Here is a 21,074-nt window from a genome sequence, read left to right on the forward strand (position 1 = left end):
CTATATTGCCATATTGGTGCTTATGCCCAAAATATGCGATCCTGCCACATTTCCTAGAGCGTGGGTTCCATATCGTTGCGGTGATTCAATATACATGCAAGTGCTGCATAGGGAAGGTTTCTATATAAGTGCAGGTGCCATATAATTGCGGAGGTTTCAATTTGGCTATATTGCCATATTGGTGCTTAAGCCCAAAATGTGCGTTGCGGAGGTTCCACTTTTTTGGGGCTAGAGTGCCATATTATTGCTAGTGCCTAAAATATGCGATCCTGCCACATTTCCTAGAGCGTGGGTGCTATGTAGGTGCGGTGGTTCAGTATACATGACAGTGCTGGGTAGTGAAGGGTTATATATAAGTGCAGGTGCCATATAGTGGCGGAGGTTCCACTTTTTTGGGGCTAGAGTGCCATATTGTTGCTAGTGGCCAAGAAGTGAGATCCTGCCACATTTTCTGGAGCGTGGGTGCTATATAGGTGCGGTGGTTCAGTATACATGAAAGCGCTGGATAGGGAAGGGTTCTATATAAGCGCAGGTGCCATATAGTTGCGGAGGTTCCACTTTTTTGGGGCTATATTGCCATATTGGTGCTTATGCCCAAAATATGCGATCCTGCCACATTTCCTGGAGCGTGGATGCTGTATAGGTGCGGTGGTTCAGTATACATTCCAGTGCTGGATAGGGACGGGTTCTATATAAGTGCAGGTGCCATATAGTTGCGGAGGTTCCACTTTTTTGGGGCTAGAGTGCCATATTGGTGCTAGTGCCCAAGATGTGCGATCCTGCCACATTTCCTGGAGCGTGGGTGCTATATAGGTGCGGTGGTTCAGTATACATGCCAGTGCTGGATAGGGAGGTGTTCTATATAAGTGCAGGTGCCATATAGTTGCGGAGGCTCCACTTTTTTGGGGCTATATTGCCATATTGGTGCTTATGCCCAAAATATGCGATCCTGCCACATTTCCTGGAGCGTGGGTGCTATATAGGTGCGGTGGTTCAGTATACATGCAAGTGCTGTATAGGGAAGGTTTCTATATAAGTGCGGGCGCCATATAATTGCGGAGGTTCCACTTTTTTGGGGCTAGAGTGCCATATTGTTGCTAGTGCCCAAAATATGCGATCCTGCCACATTTCCTAGAGCGTGGGTGCTATATAGGTGCGGTGGTTCAGTATACATGCCAGTGCTAGATAGGGAAGGGTTCTATATAAGTGCAGGTGCCATATAGTTGCGGAGCTTCCACTTTTTTGGGGCTATTTTGCCATATTGGTGTTTATGCCCAAAATATGCGATCCTGCCACATTTCCTGGAGCGTCGATGCTGTATAGGTGCGGTGGTTCAGTATACATGCCAGTGCTGGATAGGGAAGGGTTCTATATAAGTGCAGGTGCCATATAGTTGCGGAGGTTCCACTTTTTTGGGGCTATATTGCCATATTGTTGCTTATGTCAAAATATGCGATCCTGCCACATTGCCTGGGGCGTGGATGCTATATAGGTGCGGTGGTTCAGTATAAATGCCAGTGCTGGATAGGGAAGGGTTCTATATAAGTGCAGATGCCATATAGTTGCGGAGGTTCCACTTTTTTGGGGCTGTATTGCCATATTGGTGCTTATGCCCAAAATATGCGATCCTGTCACATTTCCTGGAGCGTGGATGCTATATAGGTGCGGTGGTTCAGTATACATGCCAGTTCTGGATAGGGAAGGGTTCTATATAAGTGCAGGTGCCATATAGTTGCGGAGGTTCCACTTTTTTGGGGCTATATTGCCATATTGGTGCTTATGCCCAAAATATGCGATCCTGCCACATTTCCTGGAGCGTGGATACTATATAGGTGCGGTGGTTCAGTATACATGCCAGTGCTGGATAGGGAAGGGTTCTATATAAGTGCAGGTGCCATATAGTTGCGGAGCTTCCACTTTTTTGGGGCTATATTGCCATATTGGTGCTTATGCCCAAAATATGCGATCCTGCCACATTTCCTGGAGCGTGGATGCTATATAGGTGCGGTGGTTCAGTATACATGCCAGTGCTGGATAGGGAAGGGTTCTATATAAATGCAGGTGCCATATAGTTGCGGAGGTTCCACTTTTTTGGGGCTATATTGCCATATTGGTGCTCATGCCCAAAATATGCGATCCTGCCACATTTCTTGGAGCGTGGATGCTATATAGGTGCGGTGGTTCAGTATACATGCCAGTGCTGGATAGGGAAGGGTTCTATATAAGTGCAGGTGCCATATAGTTGCGGAGGTTCCACTTTTTTGGGGCTATATTGCCATATTGGTGCTTATGCCCAAGATGTGCGATCCTGCCACATTTCCTGGAGCGTGGATGCTATATAGGTGCGGTGGTTCAGTATACATGCCAGAGCTGGATAAGGATAGGTTCTATATAATTGCAGGTGCCATATAGTTGCGGAGGTTCCAGTTTTTTGGGGCTATATTGCCATATTGGTGCTTATGCCCAAAATATGCTATCCTGCCACATTTCTTGGAGCGTGGATGCTATGTAGGTGCGGTGGTTCAGTATACATGCCAGTGCTGGATAGGGAAGGGTTAGATATAAGTGCAGGTGCCATATTTAAAAGTTTTCTTAGTTTAATCATTTGGATCCTTAAATAATTTTGACTGGATTAGAACCATTGATTAGTATATTAAACAGAAACTTATTCAAAATCGCCTTGAACTCTTGGGTCTTATAGATGCATCTTGTACATTTTCATAATCTTTATCATTGTTTTTGAAATATCCATCATATTTGCTAACTTCTCTAGCTACACCAGAAGATGATACCATCGATGGAAGAGCTCTCAAAAACCCATGCAAGCCGGACGGAATCGGTGGCGTAGGTGGCACTGATAATCCACAGCGATTATACAGAAAGGGCATAATTCCAGTAACATTAGTATGAAGAGTGAGGACTGCTTCTAAATCGGACTCTTGAGCGTGCGTCAAAAATTGATGATAAGCACTAGATGGTATCATTCCAAAATGATCAAATGAGTCCACATATGCTTCTGTGTCTCTTTTATAATTTTCCAGAAAATCTCCAAGGAGCTTTGCTACCATTGCTGAACGGGCTTTACTTATAACTTTTATGCTTTGAGTATTTCGAAATAATACTGGCGGTTTAACGGATCCTCCAAATTTGTTTAAAAACTTTAGTATAATTTTTTCATGATTGTCTCTGGGATCTTGTGTTATGCGTTTTAAAACAGATTCCAGGTACAAGCTGAAAGTTTGCCGCGCTTGAAACTGAGTTAGTTCAGAGCCAGTTCCAATTTTTTTAAGCATCAGTTTTCGTTGCCTTCTACCTTCTTCTTCGGATTTTTCCACTGCAGGCTTCTTTGCAAATGGAATTTCAGATCCATTCTCCAAAGCTCGTTCGTATTGTTTAATACGATTTTTTTCTAAACTATCATCTATAGTATAACTCGTATCCTGGCAGTATAAATTTGAGTGAAGCATTTGGTTATAGTTATGCTGCATAATTAATGTTTGGAATGTCTGGCCTTGTACGTTTGGGGTAGAGATCGGAATACCATTTGTAGAATCTAAAAAGTTACCATACCGCTGCATTAAGTCAGCTGTAGGAAATATGCGTTCAAATCCTCCTCGACGGGAATATTGTAAACGAGCATTTCGTAATATGCGCTGTTCTTCACCAGTCAGATGATCAGTGCTGACGGACCCTTTTTTCTTATTCTTTTTGATTTTATATGAGACACTTGTAACATTAATACTCCTTTGACAACTAGAGCTGCGGAATCGCGACCATTTGCTATCGTAATGTGATCTCACTTCTGGACTATATGCTGGTATACCAACGCAAGTCAATAAATCAGCAATTAGGCATGCCTTTACTTTAGTATCTAAGGGACTATCTACTCCCATAGATGGCGAAAGATTCACTTCTAGTAACCAAGGCTTAAGTGAATTGTCGATTAGAATATCAAATCCATATAACTCAAAACAGTTATTTCCATTTGGAACGAACATTCTACATGCGGAAATAATGGTTTGAGCACAGGCCAGAATAGCTTTTATTATTAAATCTTCTATATTCAGCATTAACTGATGAGTATCACAGCCCTGAATTTTCAGGTGCCTTAAGAGAGCCGATAATGTCCATTTATGGCCCACATCCTCATCTTGGGCATCTGAGGATCTGATGTAGTCGGAATGGTATTTGTTGATGCTGTAATTGCAAAGATGCATACACGGGTTCCATAGATTATCAGCATTTCTATCGTATCTGACTGTGGCTAATCTTACTATTCCCTCTTTGTAAAGGTAAATTATAAGAGGATCAAAAGATGTAACTAATACATATACTCGTAAATCACACTTGTGTCCATCAATACAAAGCGGGTCAACAATATACTTTGATACAAGAACTTGTTCATCCTGAGGAATTTGATCTGGCGAATTTACAATGAATATTCCTCTTCCTCTACTTGATGCTGCTGGTTTTACTATCCATGGGCCACGATGTTTGTTATGTGCTATTATTAGGTCTCGTGATTCCAAGGGAAGAATAAACGATTGGGGTACAATGTCAAAATGTTTCATTCCACGAAGATGTTGCATACGCTCGATATTTTTATAGAGTCTATCTTTTCGGGTTAACTCGTAGGACCTAGGAAAATGATTGACTCTTTGATACGGTGCTAAATTTCTCAGTATATCCAATTTCATATGAACCCCAGTCCATAGTAAATTAAAATTATTATCACCCTCAACTTCTCTAAGGCCATGCACATCAAATATCTTTCTGAGCAATTTTGTTTCAGTTTGAATAAACTTATAGGTGATTTTCAGCTTATATGCCGGCATAGCAATACCACATTCTTCGTCGTCCTCTGTAACACATTCATCTTCCTCACTTGCGCTGATGTTCGTTGTTGATTTGGCAGGTGTTGTGGAATCGTAGCAACTTTCCTTTGATACATCTTCTACTAAGTTAGTGTGTATATCATTCGGATTCTTTTTTAGGGTTCGAAATTTATTTTTTATATTTCGTGTAGGTTCTTCTCCTTCGCTTGACATAGACGTATCGCTTGAGGAATACTGCTTATTCATCTTTTTTGCAGTGCTTTGAAAGTCTGAATTTTCAGTTTGATTAATATTGACCGAATTTCTAATTGATACATAGATTTTTCGCTGTTTTGAACCACTCAAGTCTTCGTTACTGCATAGTGGTAGGGATAAAGAACTTATGTCATTTTCACCATTTCGGCACAAAAGAGTTGCCTCCATATTAGATCTGCTCTCTGGCAGTACTGGCGACGAGTTGGTTTCCGTGCCATATAGTTGCGGAGGTTCCACTTTTTTGGGGCTATATTGCCATATTGGTGCTTATGCCCAAAATATGCGATCCTGCCACATTTCCTGGAGCGTGGATGCTATATAGGTGCGGTGGTTCAGTATACATGCCAGAGCTGGATAAGGAAAGGTTCTATATAAGTGCAGGTGCCATATAGTTGCGGAGGTTCCACTTTTTTGGGGCTATATTGCCATATTGGTGCTTATGCCCAAAATATGCTATCCTGCCACATTTCTTGGAGCGTGGATGCTATATAGGTGCGGTGGTTCAGTATACATGCCAGTGCTGGATAGGGAAGGGTTCTATATAAGTGCAGAAGCCATATAGTTGCGGAGGTTCCACTTTTTTGGGGTTATATAGCCATATTGGTGCTTATGCCCACGATGTGCGATCCTGCCACATTTCCTGGAGCGTGGGTGCTATATAGGTGCGGTGGTTCAGTATACATGCCAGTGCTGGATAGGGAAGGGTTCTATATAAGTGCAGGTGCCATATAGTTGCGGAGGTTCCACTTTTTTTGGGCTATATTGCCATATTGGTGCTCATGCCCAAAATATGCGATCCTGCCACATTTCTTGGAGCGTGGATGCTATATGGGTGCGGTGGTTCAGTATACATGCCAGTGCTGGATAGGGAAGGGTTCTATATAACTGCAGAAGCCATATAGTTGCGGAGGTTCCTTTTTTTGGGGCTATATTGCCATATTGGTGCTTATGCCCAAGATGTGCGATCCTGCCAAATTTCCTAGAGCGTGGGTGCTATATAGGTGCGGTGGTTCAGTATACATGCCAGTGCTGGATAGGGAAGGGTTCTATATAAGTGCAAGTGCCCTAACCCATATGCACAGGGTGCAGAAGCCATATAGTTGCGGAGGTTCCACTTTTTTCGGGCTATATTGCCATATTGGTGCTAGTGCCCAAGATGTGCGATCCTGCCACATTTCCTGGAGCGTGGGGGCTATATAGGTGCGGTGATTCAATATACATGCAAGTGCTGTATAGGGAAGGTTTCTATATAAGTGCAGGTGTCATATAATTTCGGAGGTTCCACTTTTTTAGGGCTATATTGCCATATTGGTGCTTATGCCCAAAATATGCGATCCTGCCAAATTTCCTAGAGCGTGGGTGCTATATAGGTGCGGTGGTTCAGTATACATGCCAGTGCTGGATAGGGAAGGGTTCTATATAAGTGCGGGCGCCATATAATTGCGGAGGTTCCACTTTTTTGGGGCTAGAGTGCCATATTGTTGCTAGTGCCCAAAATATGCGATCCTGCCACATTTCCTAGAGCGTGGGTGCTATATAGGTGCGGTGGTTCAGTATACATGCCAGTGCTGGATAGGGAAGGGTTCTATATAAGTGCAGGTGCCATATAGTTGCGGAGGTTCCACTTTTTTTGGGCTATATTGCCATATTGGTGCTCATGCCCAAAATATGCGATCCTGCCACATTTCTTGGAGCGTGGATGCTATATGGGTGCGGTGGTTCAGTATACATGCCAGTGCTGGATAGGGAAGGGTTCTATATAACTGCAGAAGCCATATAGTTGCGGAGGTTCCTTTTTTTGGGGCTATATTGCCATATTGGTGCTTATGCCCAAGATGTGCGATCCTGCCAAATTTCCTAGAGCGTGGGTGCTATATAGGTGCGGTGGTTCAGTATACATGCCAGTGCTGGATAGGGAAGGGTTCTATATAAGTGCAAGTGCCCTAACCCATATGCACAGGGTGCAGAAGCCATATAGTTGCGGAGGTTCCACTTTTTTCGGGCTATATTGCCATATTGGTGCTAGTGCCCAAGATGTGCGATCCTGCCACATTTCCTGGAGCGTGGGGGCTATATAGGTGCGGTGATTCAATATACATGCAAGTGCTGTATAGGGAAGGTTTCTATATAAGTGCAGGTGTCATATAATTTCGGAGGTTCCACTTTTTTAGGGCTATATTGCCATATTGGTGCTTATGCCCAAAATATGCGATCCTGCCAAATTTCCTAGAGCGTGGGTGCTATATAGGTGCGGTGGTTCAGTATACATGCCAGTGCTGGATAGGGAAGGGTTCTATATAAGTGCGGGCGCCATATAATTGCGGAGGTTCCACTTTTTTGGGGCTAGAGTGCCATATTGTTGCTAGTGCCCAAAATATGCGATCCTGCCACATTTCCTAGAGCGTGGGTGCTATATAGGTGCGGTGGTTCAGTATACATGCCAGTGCTGGATAGGGAAGGGTTCCATATAAGTGCAGGTGCCATATAGTTGCGGAGGCTCCACTTTTTTGGGACTATATTGCAATATTGGTGCTTATGCCCAAAATATGCGATCCTGCCACATTTCCTAGAGCGTGGGTGCTATATAGGTGCGGTGGTTCAGTATACATGCCAGTGCTGGATAGGGAAGGGTTCTATATAAGTGCAGGTGCCATATAGTTGCGGAGGTTCCACTTTTTTTGGGCTATGTTGCCATATTGGTGCTCATGCCCAAAATATGCGATCCTGCCACATTTCTTGGAGCGTGGATGCTATATGGGTGCGGTGGTTCAGTATACATGCCAGTGCTGGATAGGGAAGGGTTCTATATAAGTGCAGAAGCCATATAGTTGCGGAGGTTCCTTTTTTTGGGGCTATATTGCCATATTGGTGCTTATGCCCAAGATGTGCGATCCTGCCAAATTTCCTAGAGCGTGGGTGCTATATAGGTGCGGTGGTTCAGTATACATGCCAGTGCTGGATAGGGAAGGGTTCTATATAAGTGCAAGTGCCCTAACCCATATGCACAGGGTGTAGAAGCCATATAGTTGCGGAGGTTCCACTTTTTTGGGGCTATATTGCCATATTGGTGCTTATGCCCACGATGTGCGATCCTGCCACATTTCCTGGAGCGTGGGTGCTATGAAGGTGCGGTGGTTCAGTATACATGCCAGTGCTGGATAGGGAAGGGTTCTATATAAGTGCATGTGCCATATAGTTGCGGAGGATCCACTTTTTTTGGGCTATATTGCCATATTGGTGCTCATGCCCAAAATATGCGATCCTGCCACATTTCTTGGAGCGTGGATGCTATATGGGTGCGGTGGTTCAGTATACATGCCAGTGCTGGATAGGGAAGGGTTCTATATAAGTGCAGAAGCCATATAGTTGCGGAGGTTCCTTTTTTTGGGGCTATATAGCCATATTGGTGCTTATGCCCACGATGTGCGATCCTGCCACATTTCCTGGAGCGTGGGTGCTATGTAGGTGCGGTGGTTCAGTATACATGCCAGTGCTGGATAGGGAAGGGTTCTATATAAGTGTAGGTGCCATATAGTTGCGGAGGTTCCACTTTTTTTGGGCTATATTGCCATATTGGTGCTCATGCCCAAAATATGCGATCCTGCCACATTTCTTGGAGCGTGGATGCTATATGGGTGCGGTGGTTCAGTATACATGCCAGTGCTGGATAGGGAAGGGTTCTATATAAGTGCAGAAGCCATATAGTTGCGGAGGTTCCTTTTTTTGGGGCTATATTGCCATATTGGTGCTTATGCCCAAGATGTGCGATCCTGCCAAATTTCCTAGAGCGTGGGTGCTATATAGGTGCGGTGGTTCAGTATACATGCCAGTGCTGGATAGGGAAGGGTTCTATATAAGTGCAAGTGCCCTAACCCATATGCACAGGGTGCAGAAGCCATATAGTTGCGGAGGTTCCACTTTTTTGGGGCTATATTGCCATATTGTTGCTAGTGCCCAAGATGTGCGATCCTGCCACATTTCCTGGAGCGTGGGGGCTATATAGGTGCGGTGATTCAATATACATGCAAGTGCTGTATAGGGAAGGTTTCTATATAAGTGCAGGTGTCATATAATTTCGGAGGTTCCACTTTTTTAGGGCTATATTGCCATATTGGTGCTTATGCCCAAAATATGCGATCCTGCCAAATTTCCTAGAGCGTGGGTGCTATGTAGATGCGGTGGTTCAGTATACATGCCAGTGCTGGATAGGGAAGGGTTCTATATAAGTGCGGGCGCCATATAATTGCGGAGGTTCCACTTTTTTGGGGCTAGAGTGCCATATTGTTGCTAGTGCCCAAAATATGCGATCCTGCCACATTTCCTAGAGCGTGGGTGCTATATAGGTGCGGTGGTTCAGTATACATGCCAGTGCTGGATAGGGAAGGGTTCCATATAAGTGCAGGTGCCATATAGTTGCGGAGGCTCCACTTTTTTGGGACTATATTGCAATATTGGTGCTTATGCCCAAAATATGCGATCCTGCCACATTTCCTAGAGCGTGGGTGCTATATAGGTGCGGTGGTTCAGTATACATGCCAGTGCTGGATAGGGAGGTGTTCTATATAAGTGCAGGTGCCATATAGTTGCGGAGGTTCCACATTTTTGGGGATAGAGTGCCATATTGTTGCTAGTGCCCAAGAAGTGCGATCCTGCCACATTTCCTGGAGCGTGGGTGCTATATCGGTGCGGTGGTTCAGTATACATGCAAGTGCTGTACAGGGAAGGTTTCTATATAAGTGCAGGTGCCATATAATTGCGGAGGTTCCACTTTTTTGGGGCTAGAGTGCCATATTGTTGCTAGTTCCCAAAATATGCGATCCTGCCACATTTCCTGGAGCGTGGGTGCTATATAGGTGCGGTGGTTCAGTATACATGCCAGTGCTGGATAGGGAGGTGTTCTATATAAGTGTAGGTGCCATATAGTTGCGGAGGTTCCACTTTTTTGGGGATAGAGTGCCATATTGTTGCTAGTGCCCAAGAAGTGCGATCCTGCCACATTTCCTGGAGCGTGGGTGCTATATAGGTGCGGTGGTTCAGTATACATGCCAGTGCTGGATAGGGAAGGGTTCCATATAAGTGCAGGTGCCATATAGTTGCGGAGGTTCCACTTTTTTGGGGCTAGAGTGTCATATTGTTGCAAGTGCCCAAAATATGCGATCCTGCCACATTTCCTGGAGCGTGGGTGCTATATAGGTGCGGTGGTTCAGTATACATGCCAGTGCTGGATAGGGAGGTGGTCTATACAAGTGCAGGTGCCATATAGTTGCGGAGGTTCCACATTTTTGGGGATAGAGTGCCATATTGTTGCTAGTGCCCAAGAAGTGCGATCCTGCCACATTTCCTGGAGCGTGGGTGCTATATAGGTGCGGTGGTTCAGTATACATGCAAGTGCTGTATAGGGAAGGTTTCTATATAAGTGCAGGTGCCATATAATTGCGGAGGTTCCACTTTTTTGGGGCTAGAGTGCCATATTGTTGCTAGTTCCCAAAATATGCGATCCTGCCACATTTCCTGGAGCGTGGATGCTATATAGGTGCGATGGTTCAGTATACATGCCAGTGCTGGATAGGGAGGTGTTCTATATAAGTGTAGGTGCCATATAGTTGCGGAGGTTCCACTTTTTTGGGGATAGAGTGCCATATTGTTGCTAGTGCCCAAGAAGTGCGATCCTGCCATATTTCCTGGAGCGTGGGTGCTATATAGGTGCGGTGGTTCAGTATACATGCAAGTGCTGTATAGGGAAGGTTTCTATATAAGTGCAGGTGCCATATAATTGCGGAGGTTCCACTTTTTTGGGGCTCGAGTGTCATATTGTTGCAAGTGCCCAAAATATGCGATCCTGCCACATTTCCTGGAGCGTGGGTGCTATATAGGTGCGGTGGTTCAGTATACATGCCAGTGCTGGATAGGGAGGTGTTCTATATAAGTGTAGGTGCCATATAGTTGCGGAGGTTCCACATTTTTGGGGATAGAGTGCCATATTGTTGCTAGTGCCCAAGAAGTGCGATCCTGCGACATATCCTGGAGCGTGGGTGCTATATAGGTGCGGTGGTTCAGTATACATGCCAGCGCTGGATAGGGAAGGGTTCTATATAAGTGCAGGTGCCATATAGTTGCGGAGGTTCCACTTTTTTGGGGATAGAGTGCCATATTGTTGCTAGTGCCCAAGAAGTGCGATCCTGCCACATTTTCTGGAGCGTGGGTGCTATATAGGTGCGGTGGTTCAGTATACATGAAAGCGCTGGATAGGGAAGGGTTCTATATAAGTGCAGGTGCCATATAGTTGCGGAGGTTCCACTTTTTTGGGGCTATATTGCCATATTGGTGCTTATGCCCAAAATATGCGATCCTGCCACATTTCCTGGAGCGTGGATGCTGTATAGGTGCGGTGGTTCAGTATACATTCCAGTGCTGGATAGGGACGGGTTCTATATAACTGCAGGTGCCATATAGTTGCGGAGGTTCCACTTTTTTGGGGCTAGAGTGCCATATTGGTGCTAGTGCCCAAGATGTGCGATCCTGCCACATTTCCTGGAGCGTGGGTGCTATATAGGTGCGGTGGTTCAGTATACATGCCAGTGCTGGATAGGGAGGTGTTCTATATAAGTGTAGGTGCCATATAGTTGCGGAGGTTCCACTTTTTTGGGGATAGAGTGCCATATTGTTGCTAGTGCCCAAGAAGTGCGATCCTGCCACATTTCCTGGAGCGTGGGTGCTATATAGGTGCGGTGGTTCAGTATACATGCCAGTGCTGGATAGGGAAGGGTTCCATATAAGTGCAGGTGCCATATAGTTGCGGAGGTTCCACTTTTTTGGGGCTAGAGTGTCATATTGTTGCAAGTGCCCAAAATATGCGATCCTGCCACATTTCCTGGAGCGTGGGTGCTATATAGGTGTGGTAGTTCAGTATACATGCAAGTGCTGTATAGGGAAGGTTTCTATATAAGTGCAGGTGCCATATAATTGCGGAGGTTCCACTTTTTTGGGGCTAGAGTGCCATATTGTTGCAAGTGCCCAAAATATGCGATCCTGCCACATTTCCTGGAGCGTGGGTGCTATATAGGTGCGGTGGTTCAGTATACATGCCAGTGCTGGCTAGGGAAGGGTTCCATATAAGTGCAGGTGCCATATAGTTGCGGAGGTTCCACTTTTTTGGGGCTAGAGTGTCATATTGTTGCAAGTGCCCAAAATATGCGATCCTGCCACATTTCCTGGAGCGTGGGTGCTATATAGGTGTGGTAGTTCAGTATACATGCAAGTGCTGTATAGGGAAGGTTTCTATATAAGTGCAGGTGCCATATAATTGCGGAGGTTCCACTTTTTTGGGGCTAGAGTGCCATATTGTTGCAAGTGCCCAAAATATGCGATCCTGCCACATTTCCTGGAGCGTGGGTGCTATATAGGTGCGGTGGTTCAGTATACATGCCAGTGCTGGATAGGGAGGTGGTCTATACAAGTGCAGGTGCCATATAGTTGCGGAGGTTCCACATTTTTGGGGATAGAGTGCCATATTGTTGCTAGTGCCCAAGAAGTGCGATCCTGCCACATTTCCTGGAGCGTGGGTGCTATATAGGTGCGGTGGTTCAGTATACATGCAAGTGCTGTATAGGGAAGGTTTCTATATAAGTGCAGGTGCCATATAATTGCGGAGGTTCCACTTTTTTGGGGCTAGAGTGCCATATTGTTGCTAGTTCCCAAAATATGCGATCCTGCCACATTTCCTGGAGCGTGGGTGCTATATAGGTGCGATGGTTCAGTATACATGCCAGTGCTGGATAGGGAGGTGTTCTATATAAGTGTAGGTGCCATATAGTTGCGGAGGTTCCACTTTTTTGGGGATAGAGTGGCATATTGTTGCTAGTGCCCAAGAAGTGCGATCCTGCCATATTTCCTGGAGCGTGGGTGCTATATAGGTGCGGTGGTTCAGTATACATGCAAGTGCTGTATAGGGAAGGTTTCTATATAAGTGCAGGTGCCATATAATTGCGGAGGTTCCACTTTTTTGGGGCTCGAGTGTCATATTGTTGCAAGTGCCCAAAATATGCGATCCTGCCACATTTCCTGGAGCGTGGGTGCTATATAGGTGCGGTGGTTCAGTATACATGCCAGTGCTGGATAGGGAGGTGTTCTATATAAGTGTAGGTGCCATATAGTTGCGGAGGTTCCACATTTTTGGGGATAGAGTGCCATATTGTTGCTAGTGCCCAAGAAGTGCGATCCTGCGACATATCCTGGAGCGTGGGTGCTATATAGGTGCGGTGGTTCAGTATACATGCCAGCGCTGGATAGGGAAGGGTTCTATATAAGTGCAGGTGCCATATAGTTGCGGAGGTTCCACTTTTTTGGGGATAGAGTGCCATATTGTTGCTAGTGCCCAAGAAGTGCGATCCTGCCACATTTTCTGGAGCGTGGGTGCTATATAGGTGCGGTGGTTCAGTATACATGAATGCGCTGGATAGGGAAGGGTTCTATATAAGTGCAGGTGCCATATAGTTGCGGAGGTTCCACTTTTTTGGGGCAATATTGCCATATTGGTGCTTATGCCCAAAATATGCGATCCTGCCACATTTCCTGGAGCGTGGATGCTGTATAGGTGCGGTGGTTCAGTATACATTCCAGTGCTGGATAGGGACGGGTTCTATATAACTGCAGGTGCCATATAGTTGCGGAGGTTCCACTTTTTTGGGGCTAGAGTGCCATATTGGTGCTAGTGCCCAAGATGTGCGATCCTGCCACATTTCCTGGAGCGTGGGTGCTATATAGGTGCGGTGGTTCAGTATACATGCCAGTGCTGGATAGGGAGGTGTTCTATATAAGTGCAGGTGCCATATAGTTGCGGAGGCTCCACTTTTTTGGGGCTATATTGCCATATTGGTGCTTGTGCCCAAAATATGCGATCCTGCCACATTTCCTGGAGCGTGGGTGCTATATAGGTGCGGTGGTTCAGTATACATGCCAGTGCAGGATAGGGAGGTGTTCTATATAAGTGTAGGTGCCATATAGTTGCGGAGGTTCCACTTTTTTGTGGATAGAGTGCCATATTGTTGCAAGTGCCCAAAAAGTGCGATCCTGCCACATTTCCTGGAGCGTGGGTGCTATATAGGTGCGGTGGTTCAGTATACATGCCAGCGCTGGATAGGGAAGGGTTCTATAAAAGTGCAGGTGCCATATAGTTGCGGAGGTTCCACTTTTTTGGGGCTATATTGCCATATTGGTGCTTATGCCCAAAATATGCGATCCTGCCACATTTCCTGGAGCGTGGATGCTATATAGGTGCGGTGGTTCAGTATACATTCCAGTGCTGGATAGGGACGGGTTCTATATAAGTGCAGGAGCCATATAGTTGCGGAGGTTCCACTTTTTTGTTGCTAGAGTGCCATATTGGTGCTAGTGCCCAAGATGTGCGATCCTGCCACATTTCCTGGAGCGTGGGTGCTATATAGGTGCGGTGGTTCAGTATACATGCCAGTGCTGGATAGGGAGGTGTTCTATATAAGTGAAGGTGCCATATAGTTGCGGAGGTTCCACTTTTTTGGGGATAGAGTGCCATATTGTTGCTAGTGCCCAAAATATGCGATCCTGCCACATTTCCTGGAGCGTGGGTGCTATATAGGTGCGGTGGTTCAGTATACTTGCCAGTGCTGGATAGGGAGGTGTTCAATATAAGTGTAGGTGCCATATAGTTGCGGAGGTTCCACTTTTTTGGGGATAGAGTGCCATATTGTTGCTAGTGCCCAAGAAGTGCGATCCTGCCACATTTCCTGGAGCGTGGGTGCTATATAGGTGCGGTGGTTCAGTATACATGCAAGTGCTGTATAGGGAAGGTTTCTATATAAGTGCGGGTGCCATATAATTGCGGAGGTTCCACTTTTTTAGGGCTAGAGTGTCATATTGTTGCAAGTGCCCAAAATATGCGATCCTGCCACATTTCCTGGAGCGTGGGTGCTATATAGGTGCGGTGGTTCAGTATACATGCCAGTGCTGGATAGGGAGGTGTTCTATATAAGTGTAGTTGCCATATAGTTGTTGAGGTTCCACTTTTTTGGGGATAGAGTGCCATATTGTTGCTAGTGCCTAAAATATGCGATCCTGCCACATTTCCTAGAGCGTGGGTGCTATGTAGGTGCGGTGGTTCAGTATACATGCAAGTGCTGGGTAGTGAAGGGTTATATATAAGTGCAGGTGCCATATAGTTGCGGAGGTTCCACTTTTTTGGGGCTAGAGTGCCATATTGTTGCTAGTGCCCAAGAAGTGCGATCCTGCCACATTTCCTGGATCGTGGGTGCTATATAGGTGCGGTGGTTCAGTATACATGCCAGTGCTGGATAGGGAAGGGTTCCATATAAGTGCAGGTGCCATATAGTTGCGGAGGCTCCACTTTTTTGGGGCTATATTGCCATATTGGTGCTTATGCCCAAAATATGCGATCCTGCCACATTTCCTGGAGCGTGGATGCTGTATAGGTACGGTGGTTCAGTATACATGCCAGTGCTGGATAGGGAAGGGTTCTATATAAGTGCAGGTGCCATATAGTTGCGGAGGTTCCACTTTTTTGGGACTATATTGCAATATTGGTGCTTATGCCCAAAATATGCGATCCTGCCACATTTCCTAGAGCGTGGGTGCTATATAGGTGCGGTGGTTCAGTATACATGCCAGTGCTGGATAGGGAGGTGTTCTATATAAGTGCAGGTGCCATATAGTTGCGGAGGTTCCACATTTTTAGGGATAGAGTGCCATATTGTTGCTAGTGCCCAAGAAGTGCGATCCTGCCACATTTCCTGGAGCGTGGGTGCTATATAGGTGCGGTGGTTCAGTATACATGCCAGTGCTGGATAGGGAAGGGTTCCATATAAGTGTAGGTGCCATATAGTTGCGGAGGTTCCACTTTTTTGGGGATAGAGTGCCATATTGTTGCTAGTGCCCAAGAAGTGCGATCCTGCCACATTTCCTGGAGCGTGTGTGCTATATAGGTGCAGTGGTTCAGTATACATGCCAGTGCAGGATAGGGAGGTGTTCTATATAAGTGTAGGTGCCATATAGTTGCGGAGGTTCCACTTTTTTGGGGATAGAGTGCCATATTGTTGCTAGTGCCCAAGAAGTGCGATCCTGCCACATTTCCTGGAGCGTGGGTGCTATATAGGTGCGGTGGTTCAGTATACATGCCAGTGCTGGATAGGGAAGGGTTCTATATAAGTGCAGGTGCCATATAGTTGCGGAGGCTCCACTTTTTTGGGGCTATATTGCCATATTGGTGCTTGTGCCCAAAATATGCGATCCTGCCACATTTCCTGGAGCGTGGGTGCTATATAGGTGCGGTGGTTCAGTATACATGCCAGTGCAGGATAGGGAGGTGTTCTATATAAGTGTAGGTGCCATATAGTTGCGGAGGTTCCACTTTTTTGGGGATAGAGTGCCATATTGTTGCAAGTGCCCAAAAAGTGCGATCCTGCCACATTTCCTGGAGCGTGGGTGCTATATAGGTGCGGTGGTTCAGTATACATGCCAGCGCTGGATAGGGAAGGGTTCTATAAAAGTGCAGGTGCCATATAGTTGCGGAGGTTCCACTTTTTTGGGGCTATATTGCCATATTGGTGCTTATGCCCAAAATATGCGATCCTGCCACATTTCCTGGAGCGTGGATGCTATATAGGTGCGGTGGTTCAGTATACATTCCAGTGCTGGATAGGGACGGGTTCTATATAAGTGCAGGAGCCATATAGTTGCGGAGGTTCCACTTTTTTGTTGCTAGAGTGCCATATTGGTGCTAGTGCCCAAGATGTGCGATCCTGCCACATTTCCTGGAGCGTGGGTGCTATATAGGTGCGGTGGTTCAGTATACATGCCAGTGCTGAATAGGGAGGTGTTCTATATAAGTGAAGGTGCCATATAGTTGCGGAGGTTCCACTTTTTTGGGGATAGAGTGCCATATTGTTGCTAGTGCCCAAAATATGCGATCCTGCCACATTTCCTGGAGCGTGGGTGCTATATAGGTGCGGTGGTTCAGTATACTTGCCAGTGCTGGATAGGGAGGTGTTCTATATAAGTGTAGGTGCCATATAGTTGCGGAGGTTCCACTTTTTTGGGGATAGAGTGCCATATTGTTGCTAGTGCCCAAGAAGTGCGATCCTGCCACATTTCCTGGAGCGTGGGTGCTATATAGGTGCGGTGGTTCAGTATACATGCAAGTGCTGTATAGGGAAGGTTTCTATATAAGTGCAGGTGCCATATAATTGCGGAGGTTCCACTTTTTTGGGGCTAGAGTGTCATATTGTTGCAAGTGCCCAAAATATGCGATCCTGCCACATTTCCTGGAGCGTGGGTGCTATATAGGTGCGGTGGTTCAGTATACATGCCAGTGCTGGATAGGGAGGTGTTCTATATAAGTGTAGTTGCCATATAGTTGCGGAGGCTCCACTTTTTTGGGGATAGAGTGCCATATTGTTGCTAGTGCCTAAAATATGCGATCCTGCCACATTTCCTAGAGCGTGGGTGCTATGTAGGTGCGGTGGTTCAGTATACATGCAAGTGCTGGGTAGTGAAGGGTTATATATAAGTGCAGGTGCCATATAGTTGCGGAGGTTCCACTTTTTTGGGGATAGAGTGCCATATTGTTGCTAGTGCCCAAGAAGTGCGATCCTGCCACATTTCCTGGATCGTGGGTGCTATATAGGTGCGGTGGTTCAGTATACATGCCAGTGCTGGATAGGGAAGGGTTCCATATAAGTGCAGGTGCCATATAGTTGCGGAGGCTCCACTTTTTTGGGGCTATATTGCCATATTGGTGCTTATGCCCAAAATATGCGATCCTGCCACATTTCCTGGAGCGTGGATGCTGTATAGGTACGGTGGTTCAGTATACATGCCAGTGCTGGATAGGGAAGGGTTCTATATAAGTGCAGGTGCCATATAGTTGCGGAGGCTCCACTTTTTTGGGGCTATATTGCCATATTGGTGCTTATGCCCAAAATATGCGATCCTGCCACATTTCCTGGAGCGTGGGTGCTATATAGGTGCGGTGGTTCAGTATACATGCCAGTGCTGGATAGGGAGGTGTTCTATATAAGTGCAGGTGCCATATAGTTGCGGAGGTTCCACATTTTTAGGGATAGAGTGCCATATTGTTGCTAGTGCCCAAGAAGTGCGATCCTGCCACATTTCCTGGAGCGTGGGTGCTATATAGGTGCGGTGGTTCAGTATACATGCCAGTGCTGGATAGGGAAGGGTTCCATATAAGTGTAGGTGCCATATAGTTGCGGAGGTTCCACTTTTTTGGGGATAGAGTGCCATATTGTTGCTAGTGCCCAAGAAGTGCGATCCTGCCACATTTCCTGGAGCGTGGGTGCTATATAGGTGCAGTGGTTCAGTATACATGCCAGTGCAGGATAGGGAGGTGTTCTATATAAGTGTAGGTGCCATATAGTTGCGGAGGTTCCACTTTTTTGGGGATAGAGTGCCATATTGTTGCTAGTGCCCAAGAAGTGCGATCCTGCCACATTTCCTGGAGCGTGGGTGCTATATAGGTGCGGTGGTTCAGTATACATGCCAGTGCTGGATAGGGAAGGGTTCTATATAAGTGCAGGTGCCATATAGTTGCGGAGGCTCCACTTTTTTGGGGCTATATTGCCATATTGGTGCTTATGCCCAAAATATGCGATCCTGCCACATTTCCTGGAGCGTGGATGCTATATAGGTGCGGTGGTTCAGTATACATTCCAGTGCTGGATAGGGACGGGTTCTATATAAGTGCAGGAGCCATATAGTTGCGGAGGTTCCACTTTTTTGTTGCTAGAGTGCCATATTGGTGCTAGTGCCCAAGATGTGCGATCCTGCCACATTTCCTGGAGCGTGGGTGCTATATAGGTGCGGTGGTTCAGTATACATGCCAGTGCTGGATAGGGAGGTGTTCTATATAAGTGAAGGTGCCATATAGTTGCGGAGGTTCCACTTTTTTGGGGATAGAGTGCCATATTGTTGCTAGTGCCCAAGAAGTGCGATCCTGCCACATTTCCTGGAGCGTGGGTGCTATATAGGTGCGGTGGTTCAGTATACATGCAAGTGCTGTATAGGGAAGGTTTCTATATAAGTGCAGGTGCCATATAATTGCGGAGGTTCCACTTTTTTGGGGCTAGAGTGTCATATTGTTGCAAGTGCCCAAAATATGCGATCCTGCCACATTTCCTGGAGCGTGGGTGCTATATAGGTGCGGTGGTTCAGTATACATGCCAGTGCTGGATAGGGAGGTGTTCTATATAAGTGTAGTTGCCATATAGTTGCGGAGGTTCCACTTTTTTGGGGATAGAGTGCCATATTGTTGCTAGTGCCTAAAATATGCGATCCTGCCACATTTCCTAGAGCGTGGGTGCTATGTAGGTGCGGTGGTTCAGTATACATGCAAGTGCTGGGTAGTGAAGGGTTATATATAAGTGCAGGTGCCATATAGTTGCGGAGGTTCCACTTTTTTGGGGCTAGAGTGCCATATTGTTGCTAGTGCCCAAGAAGTGCGATCCTGCCACATTTCCTGGATCGTGGGTGCTATATAGGTGCGGTGGTTCAGTATACATGCCAGTGCTGGATAGGGAAGGGTTCCATATAAGTGCAGGTGCCATATAGTTGCGGAGGCTCCACTTTTTTGGGGCTATATTGCCATATTGGTGCTTATGCCCAAAATATGCGATCCTGCCACATTTCCTGGAGCGTGGATGCTGTATAGGTACGGTGGTTCAGTATACATGCCAGTGCTGGATAGGGAAGGGTTCCATATAAGTGCAGGTGCCATATAGTTGCGGAGGCTCCACTTTTTTGGGGCTATATTGCCATATTGGTGCTTATGCCCAAAATATGCGATCCTGCCACATTTCCTGGAGCGTGGATGCTGTATAGGTACGGTGGTTCAGTATACATGCCAGTGCTGGATAGGGAAGGGTTCCATATAAGTGCAGGTGCCATATAGTTGCGGAGGTTCCACTTTTTTGGGACTATATTGCAATATTGGTGCTTATGCCCAAAATATGCGATCCTGCCACATTTCCTAGAGCGTGGGTGCTATATAGGTGCGGTGGTTCAGTATACATGCCAGTGCTGGATAGGGAGGTGTTCTATATAAGTGCAGGTGCCATATAGTTGCGGAGGTTCCACATTTTTAGGGATAGAGTGCCATATTGTTGCTAGTGCCCAAGAAGTGCGATCCTGCCACATTTCCTGGAGCGTGGGTGCTATATAGGTGCAGTGGTTCAGTATACATGCCAGTGCAGGATAGGGAGGTGTTCTATATAAGTGTAGGTGCCATATAGTTGCGGAGGTTCCACTTTTTTGGGGATAGAGTGCCATATTGTTGCTAGTGCCCAAGAAGTGCGATCCTGCCACATTTCCTGGAGCGTGGGTGCTATATAGGTGCGGTGGTTCAGTATACATGCCAGTGCTGGATAGGGAAGGGTTCTATATAAGTGCAGGTGCCATATAGTTGCGGAGGTTCCACTTTTTTGGGGCTATATTGCCATATTGGTGCTTATGCCCAAAATATGCGATCCTGCCACATTTCCTGGAGCGTGGATGCTGTATAGGTGCGGTGGTTCAGTATACATTCCAGTGCTGGATAGGGACGGGTTCTATACAAGTGCCGGTGCCATATAGTTGCGGAGGTTCCACTTTTTTGGGGCTAGAGTGCCATATTGGGGCTAGTGCCCAAGATGTGCGATCCTGCCACATTTCCTGGAGCGTGGGTGCTATATAGGTGCGGTGGTTCAGTATACATGCCAGTGCTGGATAGGGAGGTGTTCTATATAAGTGCAGGTGCCATATAGTTGCGGAGGTTCCACATTTTTAGGGATAGAGTGCCATATTGTTGCTAGTGCCCAAGAAGTGCGATCCTGCCACATTTCCTGGAGCGTGGGTGCTATATAGGTGCGGTGGTTCAGTATACATGCCAGTGCTGGATAGGGAAGGGTTCCATATAAGTGTAGGTGCCATATAGTTGCGGAGGTT

At 46.3% G+C, this 21,074-nt stretch overlaps 1 protein-coding gene across 1 annotated transcript; it reads right to left on the minus strand.

The window, feature by feature from the left end:
* Positions 1 to 2,578: 2,578 nt before the first annotated feature.
* LOC117184592 (tubulin polyglutamylase TTLL5-like) lies at positions 2,579 to 5,296 on the minus strand. The gene has a single exon (XM_033382945.1). It carries the CDS (start codon positions 5,256 to 5,258, stop codon positions 2,670 to 2,672), a length of 2,589 nt encoding a protein of 862 aa, XP_033238836.1. The 5' UTR covers positions 5,259 to 5,296; the 3' UTR covers positions 2,579 to 2,669.
* Between the last annotated feature and the right edge of the window lie 15,778 nt (positions 5,297 to 21,074).

Source organism: Drosophila pseudoobscura, chromosome X, assembly GCF_009870125.1.
Source record: "Drosophila pseudoobscura strain MV-25-SWS-2005 chromosome X, UCI_Dpse_MV25, whole genome shotgun sequence".
Lineage (NCBI taxonomy): Eukaryota > Metazoa > Arthropoda > Insecta > Diptera > Drosophilidae > Drosophila > Drosophila pseudoobscura.

What these genes read in the sequence shown, in the direction of transcription:
- LOC117184592 (XM_033382945.1), bottom strand. Translation starts at nt 5,258, where the DNA reads ATGGAGGCAACTCTTTTGTGCCGAAATGGTGAAAATGACATAAGTTCT.